The 13995-nt window shown below is 53.5% G+C and overlaps 1 protein-coding gene across 5 annotated transcripts; it reads right to left on the bottom strand.

The window, feature by feature from the left end:
• Positions 1–2128: 2128 nt before the first annotated feature.
• On the bottom strand, positions 2129–10357 carry CD19 (CD19 molecule). Of its 5 annotated transcripts, none has more exons than XM_009196212.3 (15): positions 10038–10357; positions 9516–9782; positions 8995–9198; positions 8595–8873; positions 6226–6336; positions 5266–5314; positions 4867–4955; positions 4328–4441; positions 4089–4193; positions 3939–4007; positions 3782–3838; positions 3637–3693; positions 2699–2842; positions 2492–2598; positions 2129–2329 (listed from the first exon to the last, which is right to left on the bottom strand). In XM_009196212.3, the coding sequence occupies exons 1-14, from the start codon at positions 10123–10125 to the stop codon at positions 2507–2509; spliced, it is 1725 nt and encodes a 574-aa protein (XP_009194476.1). In that variant the 5' UTR covers positions 10126–10357; the 3' UTR covers positions 2129–2329; positions 2492–2506. The 5 variants fall into 5 exon arrangements, with proteins under 5 accessions (XP_009194476.1, XP_009194477.1, XP_003916766.1 ...); XM_009196213.2 differs by having other exon boundaries at positions 2699–2794; XM_003916717.3 differs by having other exon boundaries at positions 2699–2791.
• Between the last annotated feature and the right edge of the window lie 3638 nt (positions 10358–13995).

The following is a 13995-nucleotide window of genomic DNA, read 5'->3' as shown; positions in this document are numbered from 1 at the left end:
ATGCCACTGCACTCCAGCCTGGGTGACAGAGCAAGACTCTGTCTCAAAAAAAAAAAAAAAAGAAGTAAGTTTTACATGCTGAGATAAAGAAGAAATCTCGACAACAAAAACAGGGTGGGGGCCGGGTGCGGTGGCTCACGCCTGTAATCCCAGCACTTTAGGAGGCCGAGGCGGGTGGATCACGAGGTCAGGAGATCAACACCATCCTGGCTAACATGGTGAAACCCCGTCTCTACTAAAAATACAAAAAATTAGCCAGGCGTGGTGGCAGGTGCCTGTAGTCCCAGCTACTCGGGGGGCTGAGGCAGGAGAATGGCGTGAACCCAGGGGACGGAGCTTGCAGTGAGCCGAGATCACACCACTGCACTCCAGCCTGGGCAACAGAACCAGACTCAAAAAAAAAACAAAACAAAACAGGGTGGGAGGCCGAGGCAGGGGCTGTTAACTGGGGACCAAGAGATCGAGACCAGCCTGGCCAACATGGAGAAACTCCATCTCTTCTAAAAATACAAAAATCAGCCAGGCGTGGTAGCGCAGGCCTGTAATTCCAGCTACTTGAGAGACTGAGGCAGGAGAATCACTTGAACCCAGGAGGCAGAGGTTGCAGTAAGCCGAGATGGCACCACCCACTCCAGCCTGGGTGACACAGTGAGACCCTGTCTCAAAAAAAAAAAAAAGAAAAGAAATGGTGAAAATAATATTTATAGTATACCTACCTCATAGGGTTGGTAAAGATAAAATGAATGAATATACACAAACACACATAACATATCCATAAAATATACATAAAATATTTGAATACAATCCTGGCACATAATAGGTGTTTAATATCTTTGTGAAGTTATTGTAAGGATAAAATTTGCTCATTGATATTAGTGCTTAGAACATAGTAAGGTCAGGCACTCTGTGGCTCACACCTGTAATCCCAGAACTTTAGGAGGCTGAGGCAGGTGGATCACCTGAGGTCAGGAGTTTAAGACCAACCTGGCCAGCATGGGGAAACCCCATCTCTACTAAAAATACAAAATTAGCCAGGTGTGGTAGTGGGCGCCTGTAATTTCAGCACTTTGGGAGTCCAAGGTTGGTAGGATCACTGGAGCCCAGGTATTCGAGACCAGCCTGGCCAGCATAGTGAAACCCCATCTCTACTAAAAATATGAAAAATTAGCTGGGCGTGGTGGCAGGCACCTGTAACCCCAGCTACTCGGGAGGCTGAGGCAGGAGAATTGCTTGAACCTGGGAGGCGGAGGTTGCAGTGAGCTGAGATCGCACTACTGAACTCCAGCCCAGGGGACAATACGAGACTCCATCTCAAAAAAAAAAAAAAAAAAAAAGATAGAGCTGGGCGTAGTGGTGCACACCTGTAGTCCCAGCTACTTGGGAGACTGAGGTGAGAGAAACTCTTGAGCCTGGGAGGTCGAGGCTGCAGTGAGCCATGATTGCACCACTGCACTCCAGCCTGGGCAACAAAGGGAGAGTCTGTCTCAAAAAATATATATATATAAAATAGATGCTCAATAAGTAAGTACTCAGTGACAACGAATAGCATCTTCTAACTAGACTGCTAATTCCTAGGCTGTTTTTCCTCCACTGGGCACCCAGCGTGCAACTGCTGAATGAATGATAATTGGGTGGCTGGATGGTAGGAGGGGGCTGATAGTGAGGGATCCATTGGCAGTGGGCAAAAGAGGGCAGTAGGTGAAGGCTAGGCCATGGAAAGGGAAAGCCCCTTTGTTTTCTTCTTCTTTTTCTTTTTTGTTGAGATGGAGTCTCGCTCTGTCGCCCAGGCTGAAGTGTAGTGACACCATCTCCGCTCACTGCAACCTCCGCCTCCCAGGTTCCAGTGATTCTCCAACCTCAGCCTCCTGAGTAGCTGGGACTACAGGCTCGCCACCACACCTGGCTAATTTTTGTATTTTTAGTAGAGACGGGGTTTCACCAGGTTGGCCAGGCTGGTCTCGAACTCCTGACCTCAAATGATCCACCTGCTTGGCCTCCCAAAGTGCTGGGATTACAAGTGTGGGCCACCGCACCGGGAAAAGGCCCTTTGTATGCAGAAGGCAGCCCTCCCTCCTCCATGGGATTTAAGACGCCTTTCCTTCCCTTCCCACACAAGGGCACTACTTCATAGGATTGGAAGAGCTCATTGAGTTTATTTAAGGAATACAAAAGGGACTGGAAGTGTCACTGGCATGTATACCCACACACACACACACGTACACACATGCACACATCCTAAGCAACATTGCTCCAGAGGTTGGCATCATCTGCTCGAGGTCTTCAGATTTCAGAGTCAGGTGTGGATCTTGGGGACTTGAAGAGATCCAGGCTATGAAGAAGAAACAGTGATGGGGAGGGGTCCAGCAGCCCTCCCCTTGCCCACCAGGCCCTAGGAGCCCTGTTCCCTCTCCCTCCCTGAGAGCCAGCAGCCACTGTCATTCGTGCCTATCTCCCTCCCTCCCCCCTTTCCCTAGGGGCAGTCCCAGCTCACCTGGCCACCTGAGGATCACCTGGCACTCCAGGTGCCCATGCGGCCGCCTCCTCCCCAGGCTGGGTCTGGCCCATCGGGATTATCCATGTTCTCATAAGAGTCTGCATCTGGATAGGACCAGGGAGGAGAACACGGGTGGCACTGGAAGTAGGCTGGGAGGCAAAGTCAGCCCAGGGGACAGCAGGGGACAGCGGCAGAAGCACCCACCTTCCTCATGATTGGGTCCAGGCTGGCCCCGAATGGAGCGGAGCTGGGGGGCTGCATACAGGAGCCCTCTCATATCCTCATAGGACTGGGACCCTGCTTGGGCGGGGGATGGAGAATTGGAGGCTAGGGCACGGGAAGTACAGCCTATGGTAAGGAGGAAGAATGAGGGGCAGAGGAAGGTGAGGGGCATCACCTATGCTGCGCTGGGAAGGGGTGATTCGGTCAGCATCGGGTTTGGGGCCCCGGTTAGCTGTAGAGTCACGGCTAGATATGGGTTAGATTATTGCTAGAGAAGGGGTCACGAACAGAACTGGTCTGGGCATGGTGGCTCACACCTGTAATCCTGGCACTTCGGGAGGCCGAGGCGGGCAGATCATTAGAGGTAAGGAGTCTGAGACCAGTCTGGCCAACATGGTGAAACCCTGTCTCTACTGAAGATACAAAAATTAGCCAGGTGTGGTGGCAAACATCTGTAATCCCAGCTACTCAGGAGGCTGAGGCATGAGAATCGCTTGAACCTGGGAGGCAGAGGTGGCAACTGCACTACAGCCTGGGCAACAGAGCGAGACTCCAATTCAAAAAAAAAAAAAAAGAGAGAGAAAAAAGAAAAAACTGGAAGGAGTCAGAGTCATGAAGAAGCTGCAGAGTGAGCTGGGGTCCAAGTTGAGGTCTGCACTGAGGGGCTGAAGTGAGGTGGAGGTCAAGTCCAGGTTGATACTGGATCAGGATCGGTGTTGATATTCATAGTTAGGGAGGGGGTAAATATTGGGGGTCAGGATGGGGGATGGGGCTTAGTATTGAGGTGAGAGGAGTCAAATCCAAGGTCAGGATTGGGTTCGGGTTTGGGGTCAAGGTCAGGTCAAAGTTGGGTCTGGTGTCAGAGCTCAGGCCAGGTCACCCAAGCTGGGTAAGGCAGTCTGGTCGAAAGTATCTCTCACCCAGGGAAGTTGCTTCCCGGCTGGGGTCCCAGGCTGACCCATGGGGGCTCAGGAAGTCTGGAAAGGGAAGAGGGAGGTTACTATTCCTCCTGGCCTCCTGGCGTCCTCCACCTCCCCCCTAGACTGTTGCCATCCTCACACACACCCATTGTCCTGGCGACCGGCTGGGTCAGCTCTTCATCCTCGTTCTCGTAAGACTCAGCTGTGGCAGAAGAGAGAGAACTCCAGGGACCCCTTCTAGGGGTGTCACAGCGCTGCAATTACACCTAAGTCTCTGAGGTCCCACAAAGGCCCCAAGTTACCGTTAGAGAAAGAGTCTTCATCCTCAGGACCCAGGGGCTCCTCCTCAGGGTTCTCGTAGCCGCTGCCATCTGGTGGAGAAGGAGGGGTGTCCATGGGAGTCCACAGGCCACCGCAGAGAGGCGGGGGACCACGGAGGAGAGCAGCCTTACCCTGGGAGAGCTGGTCCTGCCCAAAGTTGGAGTCGTTCTCATAGAACTCGGAGCCCTCCTCACTGTCGGGCTCCTCATAGCCCTCCCCTTCCTCTTCTTCTGGGCCTAGGGGTTTCGGGATGGGGATGGGGAACCGAGTTACGCCCCCTCTCCTCCAGGCCCCAGTCCACTATTTGGGCCACAGACCGCTCCAACCCCCTCCATGTGGGGAACGACCCTTCCCTCCCCCAATCATTCACCCGCTCCCGGAGGGCTCCGGGACCCCACGGCTCCATCCACCTGGACGTCGCTGCTTGGATTTCCATAAGACGGGGCGGTGCCCCCCAGGCCTGCGGCCCAACGCTGGGCGCGTCCTGGCGAGAGGGGCGGGCGTTGTAAGACGGGGTCAGAAGAGATGGGGGCGGTCAAGGCTAAGGGTCCGCGCGGCGGGGCACGGGGAGAGAATGCTTTGGGCTCTGCGAATGGACTCTGAGTCTAGGCACCTGGCCTTGAACCATAGGGCGGGATCTAAATCTAGGGCCGAGGCCTTCAGTTCTGGGGCGAGGTTCTGCTTCTGATTTGGACTTCAGGCTCTGGGTCCTGGGGGCGTGGCTCTGAGCCCTGGAGGGGGGGCCTTGTTCTAGGGGTGGGGCTCATAGATGGGCGGGACTGCCCTCCCCGGTGGCGGAGTTCGAGCTCCAGAAAGCATGGCGCACAGCGGATTGGAGGGATGAGGACAGTGTGGGTGGAGCCCTGGATCTGGGGCGGAGCTATAGGCTGGAGGGGCGGTGCCTCTTACCGAGGCCTGAGGTGGGTGTGGGGAGAGATAGCACGTTCCCATACTGGTTCTGGGGCCCGCTTCCTGGGGGAGGCGTCACTTTGAAGAACCTGGCGGGAGAAAGGGAAGTGCACGGTGAGGGCCGACTTGGAATGGAATGGCGGACCCACTCAAGATTCTGTCCAGGCCTTCAGAGGTTAAACGTGATCACTTGTGCTGGGACAGCCAATAGAGGAGTCTGAGATGATCATTTCCAAGGAGGTCTTCACAGAGGAGGTAGCTTTGGAGCTGGGCTTTGAGGTTGGGCAGTATTTGAAACAGTAGAGACGGAGCAAAGAACCCCTGGGCAGAGGAAACAGTAAGTGCAAGGCATAAAGTGAAGGTGGAGGGTGTTACCGAGGGGTGCACTGGTTGCATTACCTCCTGGTGGGGTCAGTCATTCGCTTTCTTTTCCTCCTCAGGACCAGGGCTGGTGGGAGTTAAAGGGAGTGATCAGAGGAGGCGCTGCTTGGCAGGGTGAGGATTTGTGGGGCCAGGTACTGCGGAGGTCACTTGGTTCAACAGAGAAGACAGGAGTTCAAATTGCAAGGGGGACGAGCGCGGTGGCTAGTGCCTGTAACCCCAGCACTTTGGGAGGCCGAGGTGGGCGGATCATTTGAAGTCAAGAGTTCGAGACCAGCCTGGCCAACATGGGGAACTTCGTCTTTACTAAAAATATAAAAATTAGCCGGACGTGGTTGTGGGCGCCTGTGATCCTAGCTACTAGGGAGGCTGAGGCAAGAGAATCGCTTGAACCCAGGAGGTGGAGGTTGCAGTGAGCAGAGATCATGCCATTGCACTCCAACATGGGCAACAGAGCAAAAACTCCATCTCAAAAAAAAAAAAAAAAAAAAAGTTTGAGGGAGCCAGGCGCTGTAGCTCACGCCTATATTCCCAGCACTTTAGGAAGATGAGGCCAGCGAATTGCCTAAGCTCAGGAGTTCAAGACCAGCGTGGGCAACGTGGCGAAACCCTGTCTCTACTAAAAATATAAAAAATCGGCTGGGCGCGGTGGCACACACTTGTAGTCCCAGCTACTCAGGAGGCTGAGGCCCAAGAATCACTTGAGCCTGGGAGGCAGAGGTTACAATGAGCTCAGATTGTGCCACTGCACTCCAGCTGGGGTGACAGAATGAGACCCTGTCTCCAAAAAAAAAAAAAAAAATGCAAGAGGCTTGGGAAGTTTGAGGGAGGCTAGAGGAAGACTGGGGGGAACAGGATTCTGGGGTCTTGCAGGGAGGGATGGGAGGAAAGAAAGATGGTTGTCAGACTGGCCAAAGCCGGCTTATCCTGGGGAAGATGGAGTAGGGTTTGGACAGACCCACTGGGGACATGACTCACCTCTTTGAAGTTGAAGAATGCCCACAAGGGAACACAGGCAGAAGATCAGATAAGTCAAAGTCACAGCTGGGACCTTCCAGCCACCAATCCTCAGCAGCCAGTGCCATAGTGCTAGGGGGAAGGGGCTATGAGATGAGGACCCCAGGCTGGCATCTTACGTTCCAATCCCGAGATCTCAAAGAACCGCAAGTCTGGGGCACAGAGGCAAGACACAGACTTGGCGAGGTGCAGTGGTCCACGCCTGTAATCCCAGCACTTTGGGAGGCCAAGGCGGGTGGATCACCTGAGGTCAGGAGTTCGAGACCAGCCTGGCCAACATGGTGAAACCCTGTCTCTACTAAAAATACAAAAAAAATAGCTAGGTATGGTGGCGGGTGCCTGTAATCCCAGCTACTTGGGAGGCTGAGGCAGGAGAATCGCTTGAACCCGGGAGTGGAGATTTCAGTGAGCGGAGATCACTGCACTCCAGCCTGGGCAACAAGAGCGAAACTCTGTCTCAAGAGAAAAAAAAAAAGACAGACTCAAAGTCCCAAACTGTGAGAAAGGCTCTCCTCTCTCTAAGGAGTCATGTCCCAGGAGGTCAGGGATTGTCACAGAGCCTGGCACATGACATGGGGCAGTGTCGTTTGAGTAAATCACAGACAAACCATGGCTGTATTTAGAGGCAATGTGTGGATTGAGGAGAGCATAATGATCAGTTTCCTGCTGCAATTAAGGACAGTAACAGTCAAAGTGAAGGGCAGAGTTGAGTTTGCAAGGTTACAGTTGGGATCCAGCACATTGCTTGGATCAAGTTTTGAGTGAAAGTTGGGGTTGAGTTTGTAAATTGCGGTTAGGATAGCATGATAGGATTGTATGAAGGAGAGAGAACTGGCAGAACACTGTGACCAGTTTGCTGGACAGGGTGAGGAAAAGGAAGGATGCCCAGGTTCTTAGCCTGGGCAGGGGAGCAGGTGGTGGTGCCCTCTGCTTGCACAGGGCCACCAAGAAGACTATACTTGGGGAAGACATTGAGTTTGATTTTGTATCTGTTGAGCCTGAGGTGTCCATAGGACATCAAATGGCACAGGGGACGGCTGAATATGGAGCCTGGAATAGAGTCACCAAGGCATAGTGACCCAAAAAGCCATTGGGAGTCAAGGTCAAATGGGAAAGCGTGCAGACAGGGATAAGAAGAGGGCCCAGGGCTCCAAGAGTGAGGAGTTGGAGAGGAAGGAAGACTCCACCCAAGCTGGTGGGCAGGCACAAGCAATGGTAGGTGAAGACCCGGAAAAGTAGTGTATTGGAAGCGAGGGAAGAAAGACTTGAAGTCTAGGCCAGGTGTGGTGGCTCACGCCTGTAATCCCAGTACTTTGGGAGGCCAAGGCAGGCGGATCACCTGAAGTTAGGAGTTCAAGACCAGCCTGGTCCAACATGGAGAAACCCCATCTCTACTAAAAATACAAAAATTAGGCCTGACCCTGCCCTGTGGCTCATGCCTGTAATCCCAGCACTTTGGGAGGCCGAGACGGGTGGATCACGAGGTCAGGAGTTCGAGACCAACCTGGCCAACATAATGAAACCCCGTCTCTACTAAAAATACAAAAAATTGGCCGGGCACAGTGGCTCAAGCCTGTAATCCCAGCACTTTGGGAGGCCGAGACGGGCAGATCACGAGGTCAGGAGATCGAGACCATCCTGGCTAACACGGTGAAACGCCGTCTCTACTAAAAAATACAAAAAACTAGCCGGGTGAGGTGGCGGGTGCCTATAGTCCCAGCTACTCGGGAGGCTGAGGCAGGAGAATGGCGTAAACCCGGGAGGCGGAGCTTGCAGTGAGCTGAGATCCGGCCACTGCACTCCAGCCTGGGCGACAGAGCAAGACTCCATCTCAAAAAAAAAAATACAAAAAAATTAGCCAGGCGTGGTGGTGAGCGCCTGTAATCCCAGCTACTCGGGAGGCTGAGGCAGGAGAATCACTTGAACTTGGAAGGCGAAAGTTGCAGTGAGTTGAGATTGCACCATTGCACTCCAGCCTGGGTGACAGTGAAAGACTCCTCTCAAAAAAAAAAAAATTAGCCAGGTATGGTGGTGGGCACCTGTAATCCCAGCTATTCAGGAGGCTGAGGCAGGAGAATCGCTTGAACCTGGGAGGCAGAGGTTGCAGTGAGCCAAGACGAGATGGCACCACTGCACTCCAGCCTAGGCGACAGAGCAAGACTCCGTCAAAAAAAAAAAAAAAAAGACTTGGAGTCAATGTTCTGTGTGGAAGTTGGGGTTTGGGGTGAGGCTGGGAGTAGCCCTCAGGTTGGGGGAACCTAAGATTGACTGGCTTCCACTTCTTGCCAGTACACCCCACACAGATGCCTCCCAGTTGAGAGAAACTCTACCTGGCCGAGCAGTGATCTCCAGGTAGAATGACTTGGTCCAGTTGCCACGGTGACAATAATACTTCCCAGCGTCTTGAGCTGTGGCCCGGGTCAACAACAGACCCGTGTCCACTACCCACATATCTCTGTCTGGGCGATCGTCCTTCAGCTCTAGGCTCAACAATGAGGACTTAGGCCCCTTGGGGCGCACATGGGTCCAGGAGAGGGGGCCCCTGGACACAGAGTCAGGGGGTACCCCACAGGACAGCCAGAGTGTGGAGCCCGGGGCCATGGTGAGGTCTGGGGCAGGGAGAGATAAGACGAGGAAAGCCTGATCCTCAGGGTCTCACACCTCTTCAGTTTCCCCTCCCCTCCGTCTCTGGACCCCCACTTCCTGGCATCTCCCCAATCATCACCTTACCCTGGCTCAGGCTCTGGTTCAGGCTGTCCCTCGGTGGGCCACACACAGGCTCTCCCTCCCAGATCTCAGGTCTGTCTTTGGCCCACACATACAGTTGGGAGCTGTTGAGTTTCCCAGAAGGGGAGCTGGGGCCCTCTGAGGACCTGTTCTTCAGGCCACAGCCCAGGCCACCTAGGTCCGAAATATTCCACCGGAACAGCTCCCCTGGGAAGAGACCCAGAACCAAATGCAGAGACACCCAGGAGAGGGAGAGAGATAGAGACTCAAAGGCAGAGATAAATAGAGACAAAGACTCAGAGAGAGAGAGACAGAGAGAGAAGGCAGTGAGAGGTGGAGGGACAGGAAGCAGCTCATGCTGAAGCCACGAAGCCCCAGGAGTCTGCCCACCTAGCTCCGAGTTTCGCCCTCAATCCCTCCAGCCCCTCTCTCCAGCTCCATTGTGGCCGCGGACCTCTTCTGTCCATGGTGGCCTCCCTTCTCTCCTCCTGCCCCTGCCCTAGCCCGGCCAGCCCGGCCCTCACCGCTGCCCTCCACACTGACTGTCCAGCCAGGCTGCCAGGCCTTCTCAGAGGGGAGCCCCGGCTGGCATAGGTAGAAGCCCCCCGTCTGGTTAGAGACGTTGAAGATTAAAAGCCAGATGCCCAGGGGCCCCATGCGGATTCCCATGCCTGGCAGCCCCAGGCTGAGATTTAAGAAGGGTTCAAACGGGGAGTCCCGACACCAGACCAGCTGCTGAGTGGGGCCATCTGAGGTCCCCCCGAGGCACTGCAGCACAGCGTTATCTCCCTCTGTGGAGAGAGAGGGAGAGAGGTGTGGGCATGACGGGGGGACCTCCAAGCCCCCCCACTCCTCACACCGGGTTATAGATCAGAGGACTCTAAAAACTGGGAGTGGAGGAGCCAGCAGAGTCCTTCCAACCCCTCCCTGAATTTCACAAATAAGAAAATGGAGGCTCAGAGAGGGTAAGTTACTCAGCCAAGGACACCCAGCCACAACCCAAGTTTCCAGCCTCCATCCCTTCCCTTTCTGCTCTTTGGACATACCTTCCACCTTCACCACTAGAGGTTCCTGGGGCCTGACTTCCATGGGGGTGAGGAAGAGGAGGAAGAAGAGGAGGCAAGGAGGTGGCATGGTGGTCAGACTCCCCGGGGCACCCAGCTTCGCGCAGGGGATGCTGGGGTAGGTAGGGGCCTGGAGGGCACTGAACCATGGGTGTCTGCGGAGGCGGCAGGCAGTCCCCCCAGAGAGGAAGGGGGTGGTCACGCCTCAGGCCCCATTCTCCAGGAACCCTCCAGACTCACATTTGCCTCCTCCCTGCCACGCTGTTTTATTTTCATCCCAGCTCTCACCACCATGGGAAATGATCTTGTGGGTTTACTTGTTCATTTCTGTTTTCTGCACAAGAATATGAGCCCCTTGGAGTGGAGACTGTGTTGTTCACCACTAATTGCAAGTGCCCTAGAACAGTGCTGGGTACATAGTAGGCACCTGATAAATATTTGTTGCCTGAGCGGATTCAGCCTTCAGGGCTCCCTCCTTCTCCCTCTCCCTCCTCCTCTGAACCCCGGGCTCTGAATCCATGTCTCTTCACTCACACACACCCCATTCATTCGTTCAGCAAACATTTTACCAGTCCTCCCTCTACCTCCACATCCACCCATTAATAGACTTTGGGTTCTAGCCGACCTGAGTTTGAATCTTGCACCTCCACTATTCGGCTAAACTTCATCATCTGAAACCTCAGTTTATTTCTCTGTCAACTGGGGATAATAATATTTCTATACAGGCTGGGCGAGGTGGCTCATGCCTGTAATCCCAGCACTTTGGAAGGCTGAGGCAGGCGGATCACAGGAGGTCGGCAGTTGCAGACCAGCTTGGCCAATGTGGTGAAACCCCATCTCTACTAAAAATACAAAATTAGGCCAGGTGCGGTGGCACGCGCCTGTAATCCCAGAACTTTGGGAGGCAGAGGCAGACGGATCATGAGCTCAGGAGATCAAGACCATCCTGGCTAATATGGTGAAACCTGATCTCAACTAAAAATACAAAAAAATTAGCCAGGCGTGGTGGCCAGTGCCTGTAGTCCCAGCTACTCCGGAGGCTGAGGCAGGAGAATGGCGTCAACCCAAGAGGTGGAGCTTGCACTGAGTCGAGATGGCGCCACTGCACTCCAGCCTGGGTGACAGAGCAAGACTCCGTCTCAAAAAAAAAAAAAAAAAAAAAAAATTAGCCGGGCATGGCACTTAGGGAGGCCGAGGTGGGTGGATCACCTGAGGTCAGGAGTTCGAGACCAGCCTGGCCAACATGGCGAAACCTTGTTGCTACTAAAAATAGAAAAATTAGCTGGGCATGGTGGTGCGTGCCTGTAATCGCAGGTACTTGAGAGGCTGAGGCAGGAGAATCACTTGAACCTGGGAGGCGGAGGTTGCGGTGAGCCAAGATCATGCCACTGCACTCCAGCCTGGGCAGCAGAGTGAGACTCTGTTTCAAAAAAAGAAACAAAAGAAAAGACTCCTATACAAATACTGTTTGTTTGTGAAGATTAAAAATGACAATATGTTCGGCACTATTAACCCAGTGTCCAGCACATAGCAAATCCTCAGTTAATGAGATACAAGTGCTTCCCTGCCTCAGGACCCTTGCACTTGCAGCCCTTCTTCTTGCATCTCTGCTGGGGGCTCTTTGGTTCTTTGCTGGACTGGTTCTTTTCATCACTCGGGTCTCAGTTCAAGTGGTACTTCTTCAAAGAGGACTTCCCTGTGCCCCCCGGTGCTTCAAAAATATATATATTATTATTTAAAAAAAAATATCGGCCAGGCGCAGTGGCTCAATTAATGGCTAAGAGCTCAAGTCATCCTGTCTCAGTTCCAAACCAGGCAAAACCCAGGCACAGTGGTGCATGCCTATGGTCCCAGGTCCTTGGGAGGCTGAGATAGAAGGATCGCTTGAGCCCAGGAGTTCAAGGCTGCAGTGCACCATGATTATGCCTAGGAATAGCCACTGTGCTCCAGCCTGGGCAACACAACAAGACCTTGTCTTTAAAAGAAAAATTGTTTTAAAAGAACCCAGGAGTTCTAACTCCTGAATCTGTTCTCATTCTGCCCCATGCCTCTCCTCTCTCTCTGTCTCTCTCTTTCTCTCTCTCTCTCTCTCTCTCTCTCTCTCTCTCTAACTCTCTATGTGCCTTTGTGTCTTTTTCACTGCTGCAGGGACTCAAAAAAAGAGTTCAGGGACCCAAGAGACCCACTTTCTCAGTGGCTGATTCCCAGGCCCATCTCACCAGGCTGTGACTTCCTGTTTGCTGTGGGCAAACCCCAGGGGACCCTCCCTACAGGTGGCAGGGCCCCCACTTCCCTTTGGCCAGTTGAGGGGGCTGGGGGGCGGAAGAGTGAAGCACTGGGGAATGAAGGGGGCAAGTAGCAGGACTCAATCTGCCTTTCATTCAACAAAATCTCTAATCCCCTCATTAGCTACCCAGCTGCCCAGACTAGCTTTCACTAGAGCATGTCATTCCCCTGCTTAAAACATGCCAGTTACCGCCGGGCGTGGTGGCTCAAGCCTGTAATCCCAGCACTTTGGGAGGCTGAGACGGGCGGATCACGAGGTCAGGAGATCGAATTATCCTGGCTAACCCCAGAAACCCCGCCTCTACTAAAAAATACAAAAACCAGCCATGTAGGTGGCAGGCTTCTGCAGTCCCAGCTACTCGGGAGGCTGAGGCAGGAGAATGGCGTGAAACCCGGAGGCGGAGCTTGCAGTGAGCTGGGAGATCCGGCCACTGCACTTCAGCCTGGGCGACAGAGCGAGACTCCGCCTCAAAAAAAGGCCGGGCGCCGTGGCTCAAGCCTGTAATCCCAGCACTTGGGAGGTCGAGACGGGTGGATCACGAGGTCAGGAGATCGGTGACCTCACCCTGGCTAACACGGTGAAACCCCGCCTCTACTAAAAATACAAAAAACTAGCCGGGCTTAGGTGGCGTGGGCGCCTGTAGTCCCAGCTACTCGGGAGGCTGAGACAGGAGAATGGCGGGAACCCGGGAGGCAGAGCTTGTGTGAGCTGAGATCCGCCACGCCTCCAGCCTGCTAACAGCTGAGACTCCGCCTCCTCAAAATAAGTTTGGGTTACAGTCAGACACAGAGGCTCAAGCCTGTAATCCCAACACTTTAGGAGCATTCAAGGCAAGAGGATCCCTTGAGGGACCAGGAATTGAGACCAGCCCAGTAACACAGCGACCCCCATTTTACAGAAATTTTTTGAGACGGAGTCTCGCCTGTCGCTTCTGGCTGGAGGTGCAGTGGCTGTGATCTCAGCTCACTGCAAGCCTCGGCCTCCCCTGAGTTTGGCTACACCATTCTTCTTGCCTCAGCCTCCTGAGTAGCTGGGACTACAGGCGCCCGCCCACTGGCACCGGGTTAATTTTTGTATTTTTTTTAATAGAGACCTGAGTTTCACTGTGGTCTCGATGTCCTGACCTTTAGATCCGCCTCGCCGGCCTCCCAAAGTGCTGGGATTACAGGCGCGTGAGCCACCGCCCAGAAATTTTTTAAAACACAAAATGTCAGTTACTTCATCTACCTTAAAATAAAAACTCCAACTCAAGGCCTAGTAGGCCGAGTGTTGCTGACCTACCTACATTTTCCACCTCATGCCTCATCACTCTCCCCCTTGTCAAGTGCTTCCCTGCCTCAGGACCCTTTGCACTTGCAGCCCTTCTTCCTGCATCTCTGCTGGGGCTCTTGGTTCTTTTGGCTGACTGAATTTTTTCATCACTCGGGTCTCAGTTCAAGTGGTACTTCTTCAAAGAGGCCTCCCTGTGCCCCCCGGTGCTTCAAAAATATATATATTATTATTTTTAAAAAAATATCGGCCAGGCGCAGTGGCTCAAGCCTGTAATCCCAGCACTTTGGGAGGCTGAGAAGGGCAGATCACGAGGTCAGGAGATCGAGACCATCCTGGCTAACCCGTGAAACCCCGCTTCTACTAAAAATTCAAAAAATTAGC

Source organism: Papio anubis, chromosome 18, assembly GCF_008728515.1.
Source record: "Papio anubis isolate 15944 chromosome 18, Panubis1.0, whole genome shotgun sequence".
NCBI classification, from domain to species: domain Eukaryota; kingdom Metazoa; phylum Chordata; class Mammalia; order Primates; family Cercopithecidae; genus Papio; species Papio anubis.
The sequence above is the reverse complement of the archived record's forward strand: the minus strand, read 5'-3'. Positions and strand labels throughout refer to the sequence as shown.